The sequence below is a fragment of the Thalassophryne amazonica genome, chromosome 2 (assembly GCF_902500255.1).
Source record: "Thalassophryne amazonica chromosome 2, fThaAma1.1, whole genome shotgun sequence".
Classification (NCBI taxonomy): Eukaryota; Metazoa; Chordata; class Actinopteri; order Batrachoidiformes; family Batrachoididae; genus Thalassophryne; species Thalassophryne amazonica.
The window spans coordinates 84,730,140-84,748,278 of NC_047104.1; the positions used below are offsets into that span (position 1 = coordinate 84,730,140).

At 41.5% G+C, this 18,139-nt stretch overlaps 1 protein-coding gene across 1 annotated transcript in view; it reads left to right on the forward strand.

Moving 5' to 3' along the window:
- LOC117503844 (CUB and sushi domain-containing protein 1-like) overlaps nt 1-18,139 on the forward strand; it is a 2,069,078-nt gene that overhangs the window by 1,598,851 nt on the left and 452,088 nt on the right. Inside the window, exon 32 of the mRNA XM_034163109.1 lies at nt 1,335-1,529. Within this exon, the coding sequence (XP_034019000.1) occupies nt 1,335-1,529 (195 nt within the window). The remainder of the gene's footprint in view (nt 1-1,334; nt 1,530-18,139) is intronic.

Here is an 18,139-nt window from a genome sequence, read left to right on the forward strand (position 1 = left end):
ATTCATATTATTCATATTACTTCTTGTGCTTTTGCTATATTTCATTGTTTTGTTTTTGAGAGAATGGCCAAAGCAGATGAACACCTCACTGAGTCTGGTCTGCTTGAGTTTTCTTCCTATGATCAAAATACATCTGATAGAGTATTTTGCTCACTATTGTTGCTCGGGGGATGGGTAAGGATTAAACCTTACTCATGAGTAGCGCCTTGATGCGGCTTACATTTTGATTTGCTGCTGTATAAATAAATTGTAATTCTTATCACACCCATGATTAATTAAGAGACTAAAGGCAGCCCCTTAGGTACTTGTGCCTTCTTACCCATGCTATGTTTTTGCTAAATATTAATGTACAGTTGGATGTGCTGAAATGCACTTAAACTTTGTGTTTTAGACCCGTTGCCATCAATCACTGAAACAGGCCCTAATGACTATGCTTCAAAGTTAACCATCAATGGCACTGTAGCATAAAGCCATTCTGAAAATCACAGAGAAACGGAAGAAGAAGAAACTCCAGTACATTTTCAACTCCTGTGCCAGTTTGTCCATCATTTTTTGAATTGATATTTTTCATGCATTTACTCCATGGCTTCTGCATTTGATAAACTTCACACCCACACCATCCTTATTGTTGTTGTTTATTTTTTTTTTATCAACAATTATACACCAATGCACTTTTGTGTAATTTGAATGGCTGTTTGCATTGCTTCAGTAATTATCTGGTTACTACACAAATTAATGGCTGTCAAAGGCAGTGTTGACCCACTGGTGATTGCAGGAGCAGTTTCTATAATCACCAGTGGGCCAACACTCCTGTGAAGTAAATACATGATTTTCTTAGAAAAAAAAAAGTCATATCACAGACAACTCCTGCTGGTGAAATGACATCAAATTGGCATAATCTTAACATAATGTGCATGTCCAGACATAGCACATACAGCTGAGTTATTTGCTGAGTTTATTGAGAAATCAACATTATTACTTGCTTTTGCACAACAAGCAATATGACTTATAAAGGTGACTAGCAAACAGACATATAAATACATAAGTGCTGAAATTTATGTTTGCATGGCTGTGAAAGGTGTTAGCATCAATTTTAAACTTTTTTCACTTAGTGGACTATTTAAGAGATACTATAATACGAGTATTCTGAAATGTGCTGCAGATGCAAAAGGTGTTTGTTGGTGATACAAACTCACACATGGTTAATGCAATTTATAAGTGGCTATCAGCTTCCGTTCTTTTTCACGCCTTGAGCAGAGCTGAAATCTGACAGTGTAATCATATTAATTACTTCTTAACTCCACCTGCTATTTTTTATTTCCTTATTTTCTCAGAAAAACCACGAGAGGCCTGCTTTGACCCTGGTAACATTATGAATGCCAGTCGTACAGGCTATGACTATAAGCTGGGCTCTCAAGTCTCCTACAGCTGTCACCATGGTTATACAACAGTGGGTGAGGACACAATCATATGCGTGCTAGGCCACGATGGGAAGCCAGTGTGGGACAGGGTCCTGCCATCATGTAAAGGTAGGAGAAACACATAAAGAATGCCATTTTCACACATGCATCCATAAGATGATAGAAAGCCTGCAAATGAAGAGTTGCAAAAAGAGATAAATGCCACCCCTGTCAGAATTTAACTGGACATGCCATGTTTGTGTTTGTAAGGTATTTTTCAATGTACAAATCATTGTTTGGCATAATCCAAGAATGACTGTCATAAATACACCATCAGTTCATTCTCTGATAGTTGCCAAGTTTCCTTTTTTTCCAGAATTGTTTATCATCATCACAGTTTCCAATATGATTGTTGAATTCATGGATGTCACCCAGGTCACTAAGGTGACCTTAATGCCACTAAAGGGCTTCAGGTGAATACTTCTGAACTAATTTCCAAAGTAAACAAATAAGAGAAATCTAAATAAAATAAAATAAAATAAAATTGTACCTTACAAAATAAATAAATTCAATACAACTTGATTATTGTAATTCTAGTATTGTGTTAAATCATATATATACAGCAAGTAAAATAAGTATTGAACACATCACCATTTTTCTCAGTAAAAGTTGCTATTGACATGACATTTTCACCAGATGACAACCCAAGTAATTAACACATGCAAAGAAACCAAAACAAATAAGTTCAGTAATCAAGTTATGTGAAATAAAATGGAGCATTGCTCAGGTGTGATTTGGGTCATTGTTCTGTGGACTTCTTTGAACTCAGATATTTACTTCTTTCCATAGATTTTCTATTAGATTCAACTCAGGTGATTCTAGCAGCTTTATTTTCATTCTCCTTTGGGCAAGGTCCTTAATCCCCAAGTTGCTCCTGGTGTGTAGTGACTGCCTCAACACATTTGCACTCTAGGTCATAAACAAACCACAACACATGTCCACTTTCCACCGCATTTTCACTTTTTCTTCGCATTTTCACTTTGTTTGCATGTTATTTGCCCAAAAATTCAGAAAAAGTGTCATGTTTCTGCTGGAGACAGCCCTCATCTGTCCCCGGATGTAGAAAATTGCATCATATGCATCATATTTTATTCGTTTAATGCCCGCCCTCAAACAAGACTGCGGTGCCCAGTTGCAGGGAAAAATTTGCCATAATGTTGCCAAAGACTTTTTTGTTGATTGTTGTCTGATAGACTTCGGCAGATCACTAAATTAGCTAAAGGCTGGCATGGTAAATTATGATACTAGTGTTATTCATATGTCCTGATCATTCCTGTGCTGGTACTGTTTGAGGCTCACTTCCACACTCAGGTCCAGAGTGTGCAATTTTGTGTACATGTGTATGTGAGTGTATTTGGCTGTGTGAGCACACACTGCATATGGGAAACAGAAATTCTGTCGGGGATTGCAAGGCTGCCGATGACAGACAGCTGAGATAGTCAAGGCAGTGATACCTGTCATTCAGTCTGTGTGTGTGTGTTTCTGTGCAAAAAAAGACTTGAGTGTTATGGATAAAGATTTTAACTCCAGGACAGCAAGTTGTGGCAACAGCATGATACATTTCCCCATAGATGAGTTCAGACCTCTTAGCAGTGTGAAGCATGCTCCTGTGGAAGCTCTGTTTAATAATGACTGAGAGTCAGCTGGGGGTAGGGCAGAATAAAGATGACATAATTGCACTCAGAGTAACTATTTATGAGAAGCAAATTTTCTGATTCATTGAGCAGTGGGAAAGTTTGGTATAATCACTTATGAAACTCATAGCAGAAATGCCAGTGTTAAATGAAAACTGACAGAGTTGATTATGACACTGTTTCAGAGTTAATATGACTTCACACTATTTAGAGCTAATTTTGCACGGCCAACAGAGTTAAACAGTCAACACTATGCCACAGTTCAAATCTTTATCTCCTAATAGTGTAATTTTCTGCACTATAGACAGTATATTAACACTGTTTTGATTTAAAACCGCAGTTGAATGTGCATTGACTGTAGGAATATCACAGACAAAAGCATCAACTTAGGTTCAAATCCACAGCCTTTTGGCTTTAAGGCACCAGCCCTATCACAGCACAACAGCTCCTTTTTTCCTTTTTTCCTCATCTATCATTCAACTCAGATTTAAAATGACACAGAGAGTTAAACAGCATGCATATAGAGTGGGATCAACCCTAATGTAACCAGGTTAGGTCTGGAAGCTTCTCTAATGGTAAATGGACTGCTCACGACACACCGGGAGCAACTAATTATTCCTATATCATAAAAGACCACCATCAGCAGCCTCAATTACTACCAGCAAGTGGCACTTACACCAATTATTATGAGGTGTTTTGAGAAACTTGCCTGGGGTCATGTTGTGACAAGCATGTCACCCACTTTTGACCCACAGTAGTTTGCATACAAATCAAATAGGTTGACACAGGATGCAGTAGCCACAGGGAAGCTATGCCAAACTGTTCATCAGAGACATTAGCTCTGCTTTCAACACAATCATACCAAGCAGACGGCACTGCAAAAATGGGCAAGATAAAAACACTAAATCTGCGGGAAATGATCTTGTTGCATAGACAGTTCATTTCACTTGACAAGATGTCTTGAATTAAGATGGCTGGATCTAGAAATAATCATGTCAATTATGTTTTGTAATGTTAGAATGAACCCAAATATGCAGGCAGAGCAATCAAACCAGAGGTAAGGTGAATAACAGGGGATTTAATGATGAAAACACATGAATTAAGTCAAGTAACGTGAGTTCAACTGGGAGTCACAAAACAAACACTACAGAGTCCAAATGCAGGTAACAAAGAACAAGGTGACAAGAAACAATTGAACTTCAAAAACAAAGTTCAGAGGCAGAAGGCTCCATCAGAGAACAGACGCCAATAAACATGGAGTCTGTTGGCTCCTCAGGACCACAGATGTCGTTGTCGGAAGCACAACCAGGCAGTTTCACCGGAAAGCTGACATCAGTGGGAGGGTGCCCAGGCAGCCCTCCAGGAGCTGCTACACCCCTGGGAACAGCTCTGTCATCTAGAGCGAAACCAGGTGGTTCCACTGAAACATCAATGTCATCCGGAAAACAGCTGGACTCTCCTTCTGACCTGAAAAATGGAACAGAAGAGACATGTCGCTCTGCAACTGCCTCAGAGTCTTAAGTAGGAGATGAGGCATGTCTTTCCATGACCACCTTGGACCTTGAAGGAGGTGATGAGGCATGTCTGTCCACGACCACCTCAAAGCTAGGAGAAAAAACAGGTGATGAGGCGCATCTGTCCACGATCCCGCCTCAAAGCGTGGAGAAAAATCAGGTGATGAGGTGCGTCTCTCCACGACCACCTCGGATCTAGGGGAAGAACCAGGCGTGTGATCCCTCCTGCCATGCTTAGGCCATCTCGTGCTCCTCTTCTTTCTGGCACTGCCTGTGCCAGATGTGGTGCTTGGTGAGGATGGTGGTCAAGGAGGACCAGAGGGCACCGTCAGCTGTTGTGCCACCTGGAACACCAGCGGAAGTGTTGCATGGAACGCTGGTGACTGATGAGGTGCATGGAATGCTGAATCCACTATGGAGGTCAGAGAGCAGGTGTGGTTGCCAGATAGCTGATGGAGGACTGACTGCTGTAGGGAGGACTGTCTCCTTTATCCTTGTCACTTTATGTTGGAGGGTGGTGATGAATGTCTGAATGAAGGTTAAGTCGGTCATGGAGATTATGGTTGTGGTCGGAAACAGTGTGCTGGTGAATGCATTTTGGATGGTTGTGATGAGTGTCTGAAGTGTGGTCATGTCTGTCACGGGAGTCGCAGAAGGCTGAACAGAGGTGCCTGAGTCATGGACTGAATCAAACCCACGGTCTCTCTCAGCATCAGATCTGAACCCATCCTCTGAATCCAAACAGGTGTAACCAATCCTTGGGAGTGAGGCTTCACCGGCATGAAGTCTTGTTGTATCGAAACAAAGTCAGGTAGCCGACCCTTGTGGAAGAGGGCTTCCAGGGTGAACAGATCTGGCAACCAGTGAAAGACCCATGAGCTCTTCTCAAGAAAATCCCATGCTTTGTCCACAAAAGCATGGGATTACAGCTGTGATAACAATTAAAGAAGAGGTTCAGTTCTGAAAACACAGGTTTGCTGGCTCCAAGGTCCAGGGTGCTGCCTGCTGGGTTCATAGTTTGGCCAAATTCTTCTGTTATGTTTTGTAATGTCAGAATGAACCCAAATACGCAGACACAGCAACGAAACTGGAGGTAAATGACAGGTGATTTAATGATCAAAACGCATAAATTAAGTCCAAAAAATTAGGGTAAAATTAGGAGTCACAAAACAAAACACACTACAGAGTCCTAATGTGAGTAACAAAGAAGGAGGTGATGAGAAACAATCTAAACTCAACAATTAAAAACACAGCTATGAAAGGAGGTGACAAAGAATCTCAAAATAGTTGCAACGAAATCGTAGGAGGAATCAAATGAGAAGAAACTTGCACCTAAGCAAGGGAATGGTGCAAGTATGAATGCACAAGGAACTAATGAACAAACGAATGGCAGGTAAGGGAAATTATTATCACTTACTGAGGTGTTGCTGGGCCGGTAGCATAGATTTACATTTACGCTACCTGTCTATACCTGCCCGCAGTAGCGGGCGGGCATCCTAATATGCGCCCGCTGTGCAAAGTGATGATGTCATAGCACATGCAGCCCAAGAACTGTCTGCAGACGAAAAGATGAAAAGGCAAGAAGTGTGTGTTGGTCCCAGTATGGATATTACAGGTGATTTTCTCATGGATAGTCCGACAATAAACAGCAGCCAAAACAGCCAGCTTGATGAGGATGCAACTGGAGAATTTGGAGAGCAGTGCAGTACCAGCCAACACGACAAAAGTTAAAGTGAGCCAACTTTTTATGTATGCATTTGCTGGGTGTTGTGCGTTTTGAAATGACATTAAATATTGTTAATGTGATTCCATGTGTTGTGTATCTCAGTAAGTGATAATAATGCAAATAACATGCAGTTGTTGTGTGGTATGCATTTTTTGAGTCCTGACATTCGTGCCCAGTCACCCAAAATGACCGATATTCACCTGAGTTAGACGAGGGTGAATATTGGTCATTTATCGGACACACATGCATCTTTAACCGTTGATACAAAATTGGGTCGCGGGGAGCTGGAGCCTATCCCAGCAGTCATAGGACGTGAGGCAGGATACGCCCTTGACAGGATGCCAGTCTGTCACAGGAAGAACTAACTACAATAAATATGGAAACACAACCAAAATAAGATAAACACAACAAAGAAACACACTAAAACCAGATGACAACAACTCAGAAACTAAACAGCAGAACAGTGAGAAAATAACCAAATATCAACCATGGTAATGACATAGACATGAAAACCCATATGGACTTAGACAATAGCAACATTAGGAACAGTCACAAGGTGGTGGCAGAGGACACATAGAACACAGTCATGAGGGCACAGACATAACACCATGGCAAAAAGGCACACACACCAAAAGACAGACCACAGACACAGACAGGCGATGGACACTGAAAAGAAAACAAAACAAAACAGCAGGACACAGAGAACACACCACAACAATGTTGAACACTTAAAATAAGAAATTAACTCTTAAAACAAGATAAATTATCAAACACTTCTAAATCTGAAGTTTTTTATTTTTTTATTTTGGTATACGGAAAATTATTTGGTGTTTGTCCAGATAAAAAAAATATGGGAAATTAGTAGTGTTAGATAATTTATCTTGTTTTAAGGGTTAATTTCTTATTTCATGTGCTTATTTCTAGATTTAACAATCTTTTTTTTTTTTCCCTGTCTGCATATATATTAATGGTAAGTGCCACACTGGCAAAACCATTTATGAACATTAATACGCATATATGCAATTTATTCTTGCAAGACAGAAGGTATGTAGTGCATGAGTGAATGTGGTATGTGTGACCCCCATCCACACTTCCCGATCAGCCTACAACATCCTACTCAAAGCCAACCGACAGCTTCTATCAGGAAGGGCCGACCACCAAAACAACACAAAGACAGAAAGGAACGAGAGACAAGTGGTGAAAACAATAACTGTGACGTGAGACACCGAGGAGACGGGGCCCCAACCATACGACATACCATGACAAACAGCCACACATGAACAGTGACAGCAACAGTCTGTTGTCTAATTAGTGAACATCCATACCCTAATCCAGAACCCCATAGTGTTAATCCTCTTAAGAGCACCCAAAAACCGAATTGTGGTGACGGCCACAAACATGCGACCATCCACACACAGAGACCCAGATCACAGCTAAATATCCGATCACTACTGTGGCTGGTGTGTTGGCCAACACAAGAGTACAGACCCTTACCATATGACATGGACCACTCCGGCACGTCAGAAGCCACGCGGCCGGCCGCGAGCGGTGACGGAAGTGGGTCCAGGACGCAGGGCCCCAGGGGACCCAGGAGAAAAGGGGCAGCGGAAGGGCATGGGGGCCAGGAAAGGCAGCCCCCGTCGCCACCGCGCAGCACAGCAAACCAACAGGGGAGTGGCCCGACGGCGCCGGAACGCACCCCCAACAACACCTCCCCCACAGGGTCACAGGGAGCCACCCCTAACCCGAGGGAAGCACACAGGGTGCCGGCATGGGCCCACCAATAGGGGGGGCCCCAGAACCACGCCACCGGGCCACGGCCTCCGAGGGCGGGAGTGAGCGGCGGCAAGGATGGGGAGCAAAGGAGCCACCCCAACCGAATCCAAAGCACAAGGTAGGGACCACCAAGCCACACGAGGGCGGGGTCCAGCCCCCAGACAAGAGGCAAGGCCCGACCCCGGGGCCAGGAAGAGCACAAGGCACCCTGACAGCCAGGCCCCCCAGGGCAGCCAGCAGCACTGTAGTGGGACTCATCTCAGGAGGAGATAAGACTGCATACAGGGAGGAGGTCCAAAGGCTGGCAGCATGGTGTGCAGAGAACAACCTCATCCATAACACCTCCAAAACCAAAGAGCTGATCATCCATTTCAGGAGGAATAACAGTCAGCTCATGTACATTAGTGAGGACAGCATGGAGAGGATGACAGACTTCAGGTTCCTGGGCATACACGTTGAGGAGAACCTGACCTGGAAAACAAACACTTCTGTGCTCCTGAAAAAGGCTCAACAAAGATTGTATTTCCTGAGGATTCTAAGGAAGCACAGGTTGGCTGAGGAACAGCTGGTGTCATTTTGTCATTGCTATATTAAGTTTGTGCTGAACTATGGCATCTCGCTGTGTTTTGTGAGCTGTACTGCAGCAGAGAGAAAACACTCCAGACAGTCATTTGTACTGCTGTGAAAAATCATTGGATGCCCTCTTCTCTCTCTTGAGGACATCTATACTACCTCAGGAGAGCCCACAGCATCCATATATACTCATCCAACCCTTGTCACCACCTTTTTGAGGTGTTGCCATCTGAGAGGTGCTTATCAAATACAAAACATACTTAAAAACAAAGACTAGCATCTCGTCCAGGGTGTACCCCATCTCTAGTTGTGAGACCCCATATATATATATATATATATATATATATATACACAGTGGGGTAAAAATGTATACTCAACAAAAATATAAACGCAACACTTTTGGTTTTGCTCCCATTTTGTATGAGATGAACTCAAAGATCTAAAACTTTTTCCACATACACAATATCACCATTTCCCTCAAATATTGTTCACAAACCAGTCGAAATCTGTGATAGTGAGCACTTCTCTTTGCTGAGATAATCCATCCCACCTCACAGGTGTGCCATACCAAGATGCTGATTAGACACCATGATTAGTGCACAGGTGTGCCTTAGACTGCCCACAATAAAAGGCCACTCTGAAAGGTGCAGTTTTGTTTTATTGGGGGGGGATACCAGTCAGTATCTGGTGTGACCACCATTTGCCTCATGCAGTGCAACACATCTCCTTCGCATCATCCGTGAAGAGAACACCTCTCCAACGTGCCAGATGCCAGGGAATGTGAGCATTTGCTCACTCAAGTCGGTTACGACGACGAACTGGAGTCAGGTCGAGACACCGATGAGGACGCCGAGCATGCAGATGAGCTTCCCTGAGACGGTTTCTGACAGTTTGTGCAGAAATTCTTTGGTTATGCAAACCGATTGTTTCGGCAGCTGTCCGAGTGGCTGGTCTCAGACGATCTTGGAGGTGAACATGCTGGATGTGGAGGTCCTGGGCTGGTGTGGTTACACGTGGTCTGCGGTTGTGAGGCTGGTTGGATGTACTGCCAAATTCTCTGAAACGACTTTGGAGACGGCTTATGGTAGAGACATGAACGTTCAATACATGAGCAACAGCTCTGGTTGACATTCCTGCTGTCAGCATGCCAACTGCACGCTCCCTCAAATCTTGCGACATCTGTGGCATTGTGCTGTGTGATAAAACTGCACCTTTCAGAGTGGCCTTTTATTGTGGACAGTCTAAGGCACACCTGTGCACTAATCATGGTGTCTAATCAGCATCTTGGTATGGCACACCTGTGAGGTGGGATGGATTATCTCAGCAAAGGAGAAGTGCTCACTATCACAGATTTAGACTGGTTTGTGAACAATATTTGAGGGAAATGGTGATATTGTGTATGTGGAAAAAGTTTTAGATCTTTGAGTTCATCTCATACAAAATGGGAGCAAAACCAAAAGTGTTGCATTTATATTTTTGTTGAGTGTATTTAGTCAGTCCCTGATTGTGCAAGTTATCCTAAATAGAAAGATGAGAGAGGTCTGTAATTTTCATCAGAGGTACACTTCAATTATGAGAGACAAAATGAGAAAAATCCAAGAAATCACATTGTAGGAGTTTTAAAGAATTTATTTGTAAATTATGGTGGAAAATAAGTATTTGGTCAATAACAAAAGTTCAACTCAATACTTTATAACATAATCTTTGTTGGCAATGACAAACATTTCCTGTAAGTCTTCACCAGGTTTGCACACACTAGCTGGTATTTTGGCCCATTCCTCCATGCAGATCTCCTCTAGAGCAGTGAAGTTTTGGGGCTGTTGCTGGGCAACATGGCCTTTCAACTCCCTCAACAAATTGTCTATGGGGTTGAGGTCTGGAGACTGGCTTGACCACTCCAGGACTTTGAAATGCTTTTTACGGAGTCACTCCTTCGTTGACCGAGTAGTGTGTTTGGGATCATTGTCATGCTGGAAGACCCAGCCATGTTGCATCTTCAATGCTCTCACTGAAGGAATGAGGTTTTGGCTTAAAATCTCATGATACATAGCCCCGTTCATTCTTCCCTTAACACAGATCAGTCGTCCTGTCCACTTTGCAGAAAAATAGCCCCAAAGCATGATGTTTCTACCCCCATGTTTCACAGTAGATATTGTGTTCTTGGAATGCAACTCAGCATTCTTCTTCCTCTAAACACGATGAGTTGAGTTTTTACCAAAAAGTTCTATTTTGGTTTCATTTGACCACATGATATTCTCCCAATCCTCTTAATCCATAATATAAATAAATAATCCATATGCTCTCTGGTAAACTTGAGACAAGCCTGGACATGTACTGGTTTAAGCAGGGGACACGCCTGGCACTGCAGGATTTGAGTCCCTCTCTGCATAGTGTGTAGCCTTTGTTACTTTGGTCCCAGCTCTCTGCAGGTCATTCATCAGGTCCCTCCGTGTACTTTTGTGATTTTTGTTCACCGTTCTCATGATCATTTTAACCCCACAGGATGAGATCTTGCGTGGAGCCCCAGATCGAGGGAGATTATCATTGGTCTTGTATGTCTTCCATTTTCTTACAATTGCTCCCACAGTTGATTTATTCACACCAACCTACTTGACTATTGTAGATTCACTGTTCCCAGCCTGGTGCAGGTCTATAATGTTCTTCCTGTTGTCCTTCAACAGCTCTTTGGTCTTGGCCATGGTTGAGTTTGGAGTCTGACTGTTTGAAGCTTTGGACAGGTGTCTTTTATACAGATAATGAGTTCCAACAGATGCCATTAATACAGGTAACAGGTGGAGGAGAGAAGAATTTCTTAAAGAAGAAGTTACAGTTCTGTGAGAGCCACAAATTGTGCTTGTTTGTGGGTGACCAAATACTTATTTTCCACCATAATTTACAAATAAATTATTTAAAAATCCTACAATGTGTTTTCCTGGATTTATCTTTTTCTCTTTAATTCATTTGAAAGCTTGACTCTTAGTATTGTCCGTCCAAATTGGAAGTCCCAAAAACCAGTTTTATTTGTTGTGTACACCTGGTCGTTACTGTGAGTTTCTCTGTGAATTTTCGGACCTTTTGTCTGACTTAGTGCTTAGCTCAGATAAGATAATTATAGTGAGCGATTTTAACATCCACACAAATGCTGAGAATGACAGCCTCAACACTGCATTTAATCTATTGTTAGACTCGATTGGCTTTGCTCAAAATGTAAATGAGTCCACCCACCACTTTAATCATACCTTAGATCTTGTTCTGACTTATGGTATGGAAATTGAAGACTTAACAGTACTCCCTGAAAACCCCCTTCTGTCTGATCATTTCTAAATAACATTTACATTTACTCTGATGGACTACCCAGCAGTGGGGAATAAGTTTCATTACAGTTGAAATCTTTCAGAAACTGCTGTAACTAGGTTTAAGCATATGATTCCTTCTTTATGTTCTCCAATGCCATATACCAACACAGGGCAGAGTAGCTACCTAAACTCTGTGAGTGAGATAGATTAATTCATCAATAATTTTATATCCTCATTGAGGACAACTTTGGATGCTGTAGCTCCTCTGAAAAAGAGAGCCTTAAATCAGAAGTGCCTGACTCCATGGTATAAATCACAAACTCACAGCTTAAAGCAGATAACCCGTAACTTGGAGAGGAAATGGTGTCTCACTAATTTAGAAGATCTTCACTTAGCCTGGAAAAAGAGTCTGTTGCTCTATAAAAAAAAGCCCTCTGTAAAGCTAGGACATCTTACTACTCATCACTAATTGAAGAAAATAAGAACAACCCCAGGTTTCTTTTCAGCACTGTAGCCAGGCTGACAAAGAGTCAGAGCTGTATTGAGCTGAGTATTCCTTTAACTTTAACTAGTAATGACTTCATGACTTTCTTTGCTAATACAATTTTAACTATTAGAGGAAAAAATTACTCATAACCATCCCAAAGACATATCATTCTCTTTGGCTGCTTTCAGTGATGCCGGTATTTGGTTAGACTCTTTCTCTTCGATTGTTCTGTCTGAGTTATTTTCATTAGTTACTTCCTCCAAACCATCAACATGTCTATTAGACCCCATTCCTACCAGGCTTCTCAAGGAAGCCCTACCATTAATTAATGCTTTGATCTTAAATATGATCAATCTGTCTTTATTAGTTGGCTATGTACCACAGGCTTTTAAGGTGGTAGTAATTAAACCATTACTTAAAAAGCCATCACTTGACCCAGCTATCTTAGCTAATTATAGGCCAATCTCCAACCTTCCTTTTCTCTCAAAAATTCTTGAAAGGGTAGTTGTAAAACAGCTAACTGATCATCTGCGGAGGAATGGTCTATTTGAAGAGTTTCAGTCAGGGTTTAGAATTCATCATAGTACAGAAACAGCATTAGTGAAGGTTACAAATGATCTTCTTATGGTCTCAGACAGTGGACTCATCTCTGTGCTTGTTCTGTTAGACCTCAGTGGTGCTTTTGATACTGTTGACCATAAAATGTCATTACAGAGATTAAAGCATGCCATAGGTATTAAAGGCACTGCACTGCTGTGGTTTGAATCATATTTATCTAATAGATTACAATTTGTTCATGTAAATGGGGAATCTTCTTCACAGACTAAGGTTAATTATGGAGTTCCACAAGGTTCTGTGCTAGGACCAATTTTATTCACTTTATACATGCTTCCCTTAGGCAGTATTATCAGACAGCATTGCTTAAATTTTCATTGTTACGCAGATGATACCCAGCTTTATCTATCCATGAAGCCAGAGGACACACACCAATTAGCTAAACTGCAGGATTGTCTTACAGACGTAAAGACATGGATGACCTCTAATTTCCTTCTTTTAAACTCAGATAAAACTGAAGTTATTGTACTTGGCCCCACAAATCTTAGAAACATGGTGTCTAACCAGATCCTTACTCTGGATGGCATTACCCTGACCTCTAGTAATACTGTGAGAAATCTTGGAGTCATTTTTGATCAGGATATGTCATTCAATGCGCATATTAAACAAATATGTAGGACTGCTTTTTTGCATTTGCGCAATATTTCTAAAATTAGAAAGGTCTTGTCTCAGAGTGATGCTGAAAAACTAATTCATGCATTTATTTCCTCTAGGCTGGACTATTGTAATTCATTATTATCAGGTTGTCCTAAAAGTTCCCTGAAAAGCCTTCAGTTAATTCAAAATGCTGCAGCTAGAGTACTGACAGGGACTAGAAGGAGAGAGCATATCTCACCCATATTGTCCTCTCTTCACTGGCTTCCTGTTAATTCTAGAATAGAATTTAAAATTCTTCTTCTTACTTATAAGGTTTTGAATAATCAGGTCCCATCTTATCTTAGGGACTTCATAGTACCATATCACCCCAGTAGAGCGCTCTCAGACTGCAGGCTTACTTGTAGTTCCTAGGGTTTGTAAGAGTAGAATGGGAGGCAGAGCCTTCAGCTTTCAGGCTCCTCTCCTCTGGAACCAGCTCCCAGTTCAGATCCGGGAGACAGACACCCTCTCTACTTTTAAGATTAGGCTTAAAACTTTCCTTCTTGCTAAAGCTTATAGTTAGGGCTGGATCAGGTTACCCTGAACCATCCCTTAGTTATGCTGCTATAGACTTAGACTGCTGGGGGGTTCCCATGATGCACTGCGTGTTTCTTTCTCTTTTTGCTCTGTATGCACCACTCTGCATTTAATCATTAGTGATTGATCTCTGCTCCCCTCCACAGCATGTCTTTTTCCTGGTTCTCTCCCTCAGCCCCAACCAGTCCCAGCAGAAGACTGCCCCTCCCTGAGCCTGGTTCTGCTGGAGGTTTCTTCCTGTTAAAAGGGAGTTTTTCCTTCCCACTGTCGCCAAGTGCTTGCTCACAGGGGGTCGTTTTGACCGTTGGGGTTTTTCCGTAATTATTGTATGGCTTTGCCTTACAATATAAAGCGCCTTGGGGCAACTGTTTGTTGTGATTTGGCGCTATATAAATAAAATTGATTTGATTTGATTCTCATTTTGTTTGTCATAGTTGAAGTGTACCTATGCTGAAAATTACAGACCTCTCTCATCTTTCTAAGCAGAAGAACTTGCATAATTAGGGACTGACTAAATACTTTTTCCCACTGTGTGTGTGTGTGTGTATATATATATATATATATATATATATATATATATATATATATATATATATATATATATATATATATATATATACAGGCTTGGGGAGTAACGGAATACATGTAACGGCGCAACATAATTAGGATACAAAAAAAGGTAACTGTATTCCGCTACAGTTACAGAAAAAAAGACTTATTCAGAATACAGGTATATTTAGTCAAAAAGGGGATTACTTCGGAGGATTACAATTTTCATGCTTTTTATGATATTATCTGTATATAATATATTTTTTTTTCTTTGAAACGAAAACATCCCTTCATGAACAGTGACATGATGTCTCCTAACCGGGCAAAATATTGATGAAGTACCCGGATGTTAATGCATTTTCAATGGAGATCCGCGACTGAACACACTCAGAAAAATGCTGATAAAATACGTGTTAAAAAATGGCATTTTGACCTGGATATTGAGCCAGTAAAATTAAATTACATTAAATTATGTCAGGAAAGTATTAAACTTACTCGGACACACACACACATTCCCAAATATTAGTGTTGAAAGTTACACGGATCTGCGCTGTTCCAGCTGCTGAGCTGAGGCGTCCTGCTGCAGCTGCTGTTCAGCGCAGCGCGGCTCCTAAAACCGTTACAATACATTTATATATATTATATTTTTACACAATTATCCTTTATTGACCGAGTTTCATTCATGAAGTCAGTGGTGTGTGTACACATCTCTATGTGTAGGTGTGACTGTGAGCGGCACAGCATGTGTCATTATAATCTCATTTCATTTAAGGTGCAAATTAAAAAAATCACTAGTTAGTTAATCACTAACGACAAGTATTTTAACTAGTCATTGGTCTAGCAGTGGAAAATATCAACTAGACATAAGTGAAGAGTTAATGGTCCGTGTCATCGGGCGACACAGGTACGTCTGGAGACATACAGCTGTTTATCATCCAAATATCATGGACAAAGTGACAAGAATAACCAAAACCACTTACTTATGGAAGGAAATATTGTCTCCCTTGTTCCTCCATTTGTGGCTTTGCCAACATGCGCAGCTTTCCGGCATATTCCAACTGTTTCTTGAACTTCTATGCACGTAAATCACTAACTTGCCCGGAATGGCAACCATGCCTCCTTACTGACAGCATTTACTTAATGGTTGTCATTATGCTGTTGTTCTTATTTTGAAAGTTCAATAAGTGGACTGATATGTTAAACATGGTGCGAATTTACTGAACAAGTAGTAGACTTTTTTTTGTTTTGTGTATTGTTCTGCAAGCCACTTTTAATTACAGATTCATCTGCACACGCCTGAGTTTTCATTATCCTTCATTTGTTTGGCATTTTGTGTTGAAAATTTAACAGGTATTGTGGCTGCTCTTAATTCATAATGTGAAGTAAAACAGAGCATGCCATGTAAAAGAAACAGTTTTATTTTTGCTTAATAAACTGTACTATGTAGTCAAGACTATTTATATTTAGTTTCTTTTGTCTGTATTAGCATATTTGATATTGGAGTAATCCAGAAGTAATTGAAAGTGATCAAATTACATTACTTTAATATTATGGTACTTGGATTACGTTACTGATTACATTTTTCAACAGGTAACTAGTAACTGTATCGGAATACATTTTTAAAGTAACCCTCCCAACCCTATATATATATATATACACACAAGGTCTATTAGAAAAGTATCCGACCTTATTATTTTTTCAAAAACCATATGGATTTGAATCACGTGTGATTGCGTCAGCCAAGCTTGAACCTTCGTGAGCATGCGTGAGTTTTTTCACGCCTATCGGTTGCGTCATTCGCCTGTGAGCAGGCTTTGAGTGAGGAGTGGTCCACCCCTCTCGTTTTTTTCATTGTTTAGGAATGGCTCAGAGACTGCCGCTTTGCTTGATCAAAATTTTTTCAGAAACTGTGAGGGACATCAAAGTGGACACCATTCGAGAAATTCAGATGGTTTTTAGTGAAAATTTTATGGGCTTCAAAGAGATTACGGAGTGTTACTGTCGCTTTAAGGACGGCCCAGATCGACTGGTGGTGCGCCGCGCTCCGAAGCCGCCATCGACAGGCTGAGCGACCATTTCATTTCTAAACGGATGGCTGTATGGATCCATGACCATCGTGTGCAATTTCTCTGGTTATCACAAGAGCTGGACATCAACCATTTTCTGTCAGATTTCACTTTTAACAAGAGATTTTGTCATGGAAAGCCGAGCGGAGGCTTCGCTCGTCACGTTGGATTCGCTACTGGAGAGAGACAAAACCACCTTCATTTTGGTCTCACAGGACATCTTTGAGATGGCGTTCAGACAGCTGTTGGTGGTTTTTCCATCAAGTGATTATCCGAGAAATTGTGGATGTGCCTGGATATGCCAGAACATGTCCTGTGAGGCTTCATCACGGCGTTGCTTTGCGCCATGTGGCACCGCCGCAACGCGCGGAATTCCTCTGCACGTCTGTCTCAATGTGCCGAAAAAGTGCTGATGTCCACGTCTTTTCACAATTCCTGTGATAGCCAGATGACATCCCGCATAAAACACAGCGTCCACTTTGGAAATGAACGGCACATTCCACTGTTACAGGAGTTTTTGTCATGGAAAGAGGAGCGGAGGCTTTGAGCATTGCGGCGGTGCCACATGGTGCAAAGCAACGCCGTGATGAAGCCTCACAGGACATGTTCTGGCATGTCCAGGCAGATCCACAATTTCTCGGATAATCACTTGATGGAAAAACCACCAACAGCTGTCTGAACGCCATCTCAAAGCCATCCTGTGAGACTAAAATGGAGGTGGTTACACTCCGTAATCTCTTTGAAGCCCATAAAATTTTTTTTTAAAACAGGCTGATGACAGGCGAATGACGTCACCGACAGGCATGGAAAAACTCATGCATGCGCACGAGGGTTCAAGCATGTCTGACGTAAAAACATATGAATGAAATCCATGTAGTTTTTGAAAAAAATAAAAAGGACCTATACTTTATGGACAGACCTCGTATATATATATACACGAGGTCTATTACAAAAGTATCCAACCTTATTATTTTTTATGGATTTGAATCACGTGTGATTGCGTCAACCAAGCTTGAACCTTCGTGCGCATGCGTGAGTTTTTTCACGCCTGTCGGTTGCGTCATTCGCCTATGGGCAGGCTTTGAGTGAGGAGTGGTCCACCCCTCTCGTCGTTTTTTTCATTGTTTAGGAATGGCTCAGAGACTGCCGCTTTGCTTGATCAAAATTTTTTCAGAAACTGTGAGGGATATCAAAGTGGACAGCATTCGAGAAATTCAGATGGTTTGTGGTGAAAATTTTATGGGCTTCAAAGAGATTACGGAGTGTAACC